The sequence below is a fragment of the Tigriopus californicus genome, chromosome 5, assembly GCF_007210705.1.
Source record: "Tigriopus californicus strain San Diego chromosome 5, Tcal_SD_v2.1, whole genome shotgun sequence".
NCBI lineage: Eukaryota > Metazoa > Arthropoda > Copepoda > Harpacticoida > Harpacticidae > Tigriopus > Tigriopus californicus.
Genome location: NC_081444.1, coordinates 1,979,867 through 1,987,498, shown reverse-complemented (window position 1 = coordinate 1,987,498; position 7,632 = coordinate 1,979,867). Strand labels below are relative to the sequence as shown.

Here is a 7,632-nt window from a genome sequence, read left to right as displayed (position 1 = left end):
AGTACGAGTACCCTTTCCACGCTCTCGACTGCAAGTAGCCAGCCTCCAACCCATCAACAACGGGTTCAGATCTTGCCACCGGACCAAGGTCCCAAAGACGACCGTCGATCCAGTAACAACGGCCATGCCCACCCCCGGAACCGCCCGTTTGATTCATCACCAGCCCCACCACCCCCACCACCTCCTCACGCCTCGGGCCTTGACCTAGGTAAGCCTCCACCGCCGCCCCGAAAAGTAACCATTTCCAACGATGGCAATGGGAATGTTACCGTGGACCCCAACCGATTAGCTGTTCGAGCGCAAACGAGCGCACAAAGCAGTGTCGAATCCGGCCCAGATACCACCGAGGGATCAGCCTCGATCTATAGCACCGGCAAAGATTCTACCACGGCGCCGGAGGAAGAAATAGAGGAAGATTCGTTTCCCCCTCTTCCTGCTCTACCGCCAGAGGCCGCTTTGGAAGAAGCCACAGCAGCAGACCTTCTGGGTCTGTCGCCAGGGGGTGGGAACCGCCAACGTGGCTCCACCGTGAACTTTTAGATTCAGATAGACTTTGACTTGACAATGTGAGGCTAATGTTTCAAACTCACTTCCCACCCTCAAAGTTTGGTTTGTACGGCTGCTGTAAAGACATGGGGTCAAGGTTGGTAATCATCGACCAACCAGATTCTCGATGGCGATGAAGAAATGACACAGGAGGAATCTCATCGTTAGATTGATTGGTTGCTAGGACATGAATAACGAAAAGACAAGCACGGTTGGCTTTGAACTTGGGTTTAGGTTAGAGGTTAACCAATTTCTGGATGATTTGCATGGCTATAGAGGTACGTTGTTCGCAACTTTGCATGGATATTTGAACATATGGCGGTGGGTGATATCTTCCCTTTCAGAACCTTTCTATTTATTTATTGGGGTACACTCGTTCTCTGTCCTCTCTTAAGTTCACGTTTTACTTCATTTTCGCCCTTTTCCACACGTTTTTCCAGCTTCTAGAACCCAATGAAGAAATTGGTTAACGAAGGCAGTGATGCTGAAGAGCTTGCTTCGGCCACGGCACCTGAGACTAGATGATATTTTTGAGTTACGGTTCTCCTTATTTCCTCTTGGTCTCGTCTCATTTCTAGGCTCTCCTGTTTGGAAGCCCCGCCATAACGGAAGAGGCCGCCATCCAGACCAGCCTTTGGCCTCGTCTTCAAGCTCAAGACGAGGCTACCAACCGGCTTCCCGACGACCTCATTCCGACTATGGGTCCATTTCCAGCCATGACGAGTCCTTACAGTCAGCAAGTAAGCAAGTCTAGGGCCCCTGTGCTATTTGCGCTATTGCTAACAACACGTGGTGTCGGGCGGGGCTCATGAGCCATTCACTCGCTTCTAAACTACCCTCTTTCTCGTGTCGCGTGTCGGACTTGATTAACCACGGGCTCCTGTAGATTTCACTCGTTTAAACCTGGATCTAATCGTCCTTCTGTGAGAGTGAGACACATCACCGGTGAAGAAGAAAAAAGCCGCTTGAGGAAGATCGTTTACCAACTTGCTGAAGGGTCTTGTGCCAAAGAGTGGAACAAATCCTCATTTGTTTTATTTTTGACTGATTTGTTTGACCTTCTCGGACTTGAATGAACACTTACCTGTGATTTTGCCGTGTAGCTGTTAAAATCCTGGGCAGAAACACGCCGTCTTACTACATACACTTGGTACATGTTACATGTACAGAACACTGAACTGACACCATCTTTTCGTTATTCATCTCTTGAAAGCCATGTGCTCCAGATGAACCCCGACTTCCTTGACTTTGTTGTGTTTCGTTCTTGCGATATGGTGCATGCTGGCGGATGAAGAACATTTGCTTTTCTAAGAAACCGCCTTTTCCCTCCTTTCCTTCTGACACTAAAATCATGGGGAGTAACAACCCGTGGAAAATCTGCCTCTCGGAATGACTTAACTTTCTAAAGCCACGCAACCTTCACCCCATGTCTGCAAAAACATGTGTGTGACGTTCAGATATTGACCACTGACATACACAGGCGTCAATCCCCACATCTATCTGCTATCTCGATCTTACAGTATTTTTGCATGTTTTATAATGATTCCAGTGGTCTTCTAACACTACAACTACGATTAATAAGAATACACTTACTGCATACATTACAGCTACTCCCAAAAATCCAACTGACTTTGGCCTTTAGCACGTATTACAATGATTATCATCATCACGTTCTCATTGTCAATATATTTCATGATCATCATTATTTTCATCCATCCTCTGTGTGAATAATTTGACAACTGGACCCCCCAGCCCCACGCCCTACGCCCCACCCCACTAAAGAACATGTAATAGGTATCTCCACTGAATGAAGCTTTGTGCCAAAACTTTATAGATGTGAACCTCCTTCCTCCCTCAACTACTACTAAAACCGTTTCCAGTTCATATGGGATAAGCTAATCGCACTTTGAATGAGAATGGCTTGATGCGTCAACTTGATCCCCCTTTTTCTCTGTGCTAATACGACTTCTCCCCACTGGAATGTTTTAGATTCATTTGACTCGGCCGGGAGTTGCTCAGAGTTGATACGTTTATTTGCTTACAGGTCAATTACTGGATACACTTATCAATGAGTTGAGAGCATATTAAGCGGGAAGCGATTGAGAAACTCCGGGGAAATTCCCGCGTTATCTTGAATCGCAAAACGAACTACTGGTTCCTCCTCTCCAGAATGGAGACCGAGCAAAAGTCCCGAAGCCAAAAATGATAAATGAACAACATCCTCTGCTCTCATTTTCTAGTCCAATCTCGCATTTTTTTGCCTTTTTGACTCCTTCCAAAACTCTTTATGGCCCTGAAATTTCCTAACCACTCCTTCTTCTCTGACATCTGTAATCCGTGAAAGTCGTCGCCAATTCTTTTCATTTCCGTGTAAAACAACGTAATTAAGAAAGAACTTCCAAGATATTAAGATCTATACTACAAAAAATCATGATAAAGCTATGCTATGATAATACATAACACTCTCTCAACATGCGACGATTTCTGATAAGTGGTCTGAATTACTCAACGAAATATATGAATGATAGTCGATATTTCAAAAATGGACTCCGTCATTAACCGGTCTTGAATTGTCTTCTGCAACATTCCCGATACTATTTGCGCAATCATTGGAGGAAAATTTGAAGGCCGACCAGCAATAGAAACATGGAAGCCACGCCCAAGGTTGTGCCCAAGGTTCCAATCCCATTGTCAAAGGTTCCCACTTGATCCACCATGGCCAAATGTAAGAGAATCCCCGCGGAGTAGCTTCGGATTAGTTTCGAGGACAAACTTGATTCATGAGCGACATTTCCAACTGATCTGGCAACAATCGCTCCCAACGGGGTCATTGCCACAAATATAGTTAATACGAGTAGATAACTCAGTCCCTGCAATTTCAAATCTATGATTATTCTACAAATAAACTGACTTTGTCAATCGGGCAAACATTGACATGTATGGTTTTGTATGTAGTATGTATTTCGGGCTGCGAATGAGCAAGCTCGAAACCCGAAAATATGGGAAAACAAGGGTGGATAAAAAGTGTTGATGAAAACTAAGCACAGCTTGGAAATCGTCAGAAAAGGCAAACAAAATTGCTTGAAAAGACGAAAAACGATTTTAGCTTTTCAAACAACAGCACGAGTAACTTTATTTATCACTTTTACAACTAAGATTTGCTTCCCTTTTCTTTTCCAAAGTAAAATCGAAACTGGGACTGGATGTAGTTTTGAAATTTACAATGGAAATGTCGAATACATAAAAATATGAAGGGTTTTTGAACTAGGATCAGAATACGACCAAAATATACAAAAGCATCAGCTATGGTTCGATATTTGGGTTAAGGGAAAAACCCGTCCCGTGACTAGCAGGAAAAAAGCTCTACAAAAATTACCACTGCCTAAACGTTAAGAAGTCCGCTAGGCCAGACAAAGACGATTGTAAAGGGTCAAAAAGTCAAATTACGGGATGATAGGACTCGCTATCTTCCATTTCTGTTGTTCTGGGTTTCAAGAAGGAAAGCAAACCTATTGTACCATTTTCGACTTCTCAAGTTGCTGAGGAAATTGAACGTTTTCCGATCTTTTCATACATTAAGATTCACAAAAATGGATTTTGGATCTTGGATTGAGGTTTGTCCCAGGACCCTCTTGATGCATCAGATTAAATAAGGCCACATTGGAAATAACTTGGGTGCATAACCAAAGAGTATCACCATTGCAGGAGTATTACAATGTAGAGGGGGAACGCCGAAAAAAATAAAAACATATTGTGTAAATATTTAACATTCTCAAACAATGGAATATTGTTTTTGAAGGTTAATGAAGAAAACGAATTATTACATATTCAATTGCTTATAAGAATAATCTTGGAGGGAAAAGTATTTGAGATGGGCATGAATAAACAATAGATAACTAAAATAACTCTGTGAAAGATAGTTGTACGTTAAAATTCAATGATTAGATATCGCTGAATCAAATCAAAGTATGTAAATCCTATCTTTGCCACAAGTTTTGTGCAACATCACACTCAATCATAAACGGCTAGATAAGCAATCAAGTGATTAAGTCCAGCCGAAATGCTAGAACTTAAATTGCATTGTCAGGGATCCTTGGGATTTATTTCTGAGAAGCCTATCCTGAATGAACATATTTGTAAGGGTTTTGACCCAACCTGACTTCCATAATATACAATAGCTCAGAGTCGTTCCTTCATTGTACCTGTATTTTAGCTTGCTTCAGGAAAGAGCCTAAGGAAAGAGTGACAACCCATTTATGCAAGGCCAATGATATGCCAAAAGCGACAACATCGCGCCATGAATCTTGGGTTCCAAGGGCCAATCCCTCCAAAAAGGCATGAGTCGAAAGTGGAGTTATGATGGAAATGGTCACAAGCATTGCCGGTGGTTGTCTAGAAGTTCGGGAAATTGAAGTCACTACCTTATTTGGTATTACCTTGATTGGCCTTCTAGCGTTACCTAGGCCTTGGAGCTTCACAATGATCAGGGGAGAGAAAATAATGGAGTTCGTTCGTGTCGTCATCATTGGAGTCAGCCGAATCTTCAACCGTTGTCCACAAGTTTGGATTGTGCGAGGACGGTTTTTGAGATATCTGACCTGGGTAGAACAATAGGATTTTTCTTTTGGAAGATCCAACTTCTGCAACGATCACATATTCTTACCAAGAGAGCCCGGGAACAAGAGGGCAACCAATTGCAAACTAAGTTTTCCAAAAACGATAACCATTCCGCAAAGTAACTCCACGGGGATTGGTGCGTGAAATTGTTTGATGTCATAAAACAACTGGGGAATGACTTGTCCAAAAAGCAAAGCCAGAACAGAACCACTTGAGAAGAAGGTGAATCTGGAATGAAAATTGAAGCCAATGTTCTATAATGAGTGTAAAATCGTTACCATGATCCATGTTGTCCCAATTGTTATATTTTGCTTATTGTCAGTATCGCTTAAGGACACGATGTTTATAAAGAGGAATGGTGAAAGGAAGAAAGAAGAAGAAAAAGAAATGTCAGGAAAAGAACCAAAGCACCCAAAAAATGGTGTAAAAATGAACCATGAGCATCGCACCAAAAAAAAATATTCGAAACCGAAATTAGAAGCATTTAAAAGAGAGAAAATAAATCGATTCATGTGTTCGATCATACATCTTAAAATACGATTATCAATTCTCAAATGCGAGCTGATCTGTGATGCAAGTTATTTCTTTTTCGGACTTTCTTACCGCTGCTGGGATTCCAATCCCAGCAGTTCAAGACGAGAAACAAAACATTTAATTGTAATTGCAATGAAGTAAATGGACTCACATTTTCATTCAATTTAATAGACGATAATGATGAAGCTTTATTCAGGGTCTCGTTTATTGTATGAGTAAGAATCACGTACAGGTCATCAAGTTTCGTCAATCAACTGTTTCAGTCACTTTAGATGTTAATGGTCTTTCAACTTTTAAAACCTTTTGTTCATTATCAATTTTAGGCCCGTTCTTTTGTTATGCTCTGAATTAATATATGTTCTCAAATTCTGTGGTTGAAATGTTCCTCGGCGAGTTTTTTTTCGCAGTTTTGAGAATGCTTGCTTTGAACATTTATTTCAAAATTCATAACACAATAAACCATGCAAATATTGGAGAGTCATTAGTAAGCTTGACAATTCGTATGTGCGAAAGAGCTCAACCGAGGCATGGGGAAGAAAATCGGTTGGTACAACCTAGAGAACCTCACATTACTGCTCGACATACCAAAAGCAATTCCTCTATCAGGCTTTTGCCTTTTCTGTATTTTAGACTAACTCTTCTTGTTTCAACACCTCAACTAGTGCTCTTACATACTACGGTGGTTGGTTCCCAGAACTGAACCGACCAAATGAAATAAACCTGATTAATGAGGGGGCCAAAATATGCATTATCCATTTTGTGGCATGAAACAATTTTATTCGCACATATTGCATTTACACCCTTACATATCAACACGCCGCCATCCAGACCCGCCTCTGTCCCGCCTCGGGACCAGCCTGATCTCACAACGAAAAAGTAACAAGTATGGTATTTGCCAAAATGAGTGAAATGTTGACAAAAGAAGCAAGTAAAGTTATATGAGATGGAGAACATCAACCATTTTTGTGTCAATGGCTTCTGCTGGCATTCAAGCACATAATTTTTTTTTTTTACTGAAGCATGGGTAAGCCTGTTGGGGACCAGAGAGAGAGAAACCTGCTTTGCAAATGGATTTGTTGGAAATGAAATCAAGTGCTTAAATACCTTTGAGTTAGGCAAAACAAATAAAAGCAAAGGAAATAACATCAGAACGTGGATGGAGCGCTTAAGGGTTGTCTGAATTAGGTAGATATTGCGTTTAAGTAAACTTTTTAATTCAAATCCTTCCCATCTGACATATTTGTTGGAGGCGTCATTGTAATCCAGATTCCAGTGGTCTATTGATTTTTCAATAGAATTTTGGTTCGGTGAATTGAATGCTTAACAAATAGAAAGGTTACTGATCTAAATTCCAGCTATTTTCCAATTTTGTTGGTTTTTGACTGGTTTTCCAAGTGTTACTCATTTTGTGTTTATTGTCAATTCCTTTAAGTTATCCATTTTTAACGTTATTTTCACCTTTCAAGCCCACATTTAAGGTTTAAATGCATATTAAAGCGCATAATTTGGGTTTAAATGAATATTCAAGTGCATATTTTGACCTGCTCTCATGCACATTAAATGGCATTAAATGGATTTTTCATGCATATGTTGGCCGTCTATGCAGATTACATTCACACACTCTTCTTGCAAGTCAAAATGGTTTTGTTTTCCAAAAAGAACTGCGAGAAAAATAGCAGGAGTTCTAAATATGTGTGCCATTTCAAACGCAGAGGCCTCTATTTAACTTCTCAACGCAAGCATCCAATGCTTATGCCTGAATGGACAGGAGAAACTCAACTGGGCTCACCAGCGTAGTTAAATCATAATGCAATGGAATTAGGTTTTGCATGAGGGGAGGAAATGTACTTTGTCCTATTTTCTGCCTTTTGCCACTTTTCAAAATATTTCTCATAGCCTGCAGTCATTACTTTGCCCTTATTCTATTTTCAAATT

The 7,632-nt window shown here is 40.9% G+C and overlaps 2 protein-coding genes across 2 annotated transcripts in view; one reads left to right on the top strand and one right to left on the bottom strand.

The window, feature by feature from the left end:
* Positions 1-3,027, top strand: part of LOC131881325 (protein still life, isoform SIF type 1-like) — a gene marked incomplete in the record, with an annotated part of 70,105 nt that extends 67,078 nt beyond the window's left edge. Inside the window, 3 exon segments of the mRNA XM_059228162.1 lie at positions 16-208; positions 1,125-1,286; positions 2,591-3,027. Coding sequence (XP_059084145.1) covers positions 16-208; positions 1,125-1,286; positions 2,591-2,634 — 399 coding nt within the window.
* The window catches only part of LOC131881327 (uncharacterized), a 7,749-nt gene continuing 3,059 nt past the window's right edge, over positions 2,943-7,632 (bottom strand). The window contains exons 2-5 of the mRNA XM_059228164.1: positions 5,210-5,391; positions 5,006-5,144; positions 4,749-4,938; positions 2,943-3,416 (exon numbers count right to left, since the gene is read on the bottom strand). Coding sequence (XP_059084147.1) covers positions 3,153-3,416; positions 4,749-4,938; positions 5,006-5,144; positions 5,210-5,391 — 775 coding nt within the window. The 3' untranslated portion in view covers positions 2,943-3,152. The remainder of the gene's footprint in view (positions 3,417-4,748; positions 4,939-5,005; positions 5,145-5,209; positions 5,392-7,632) is intronic.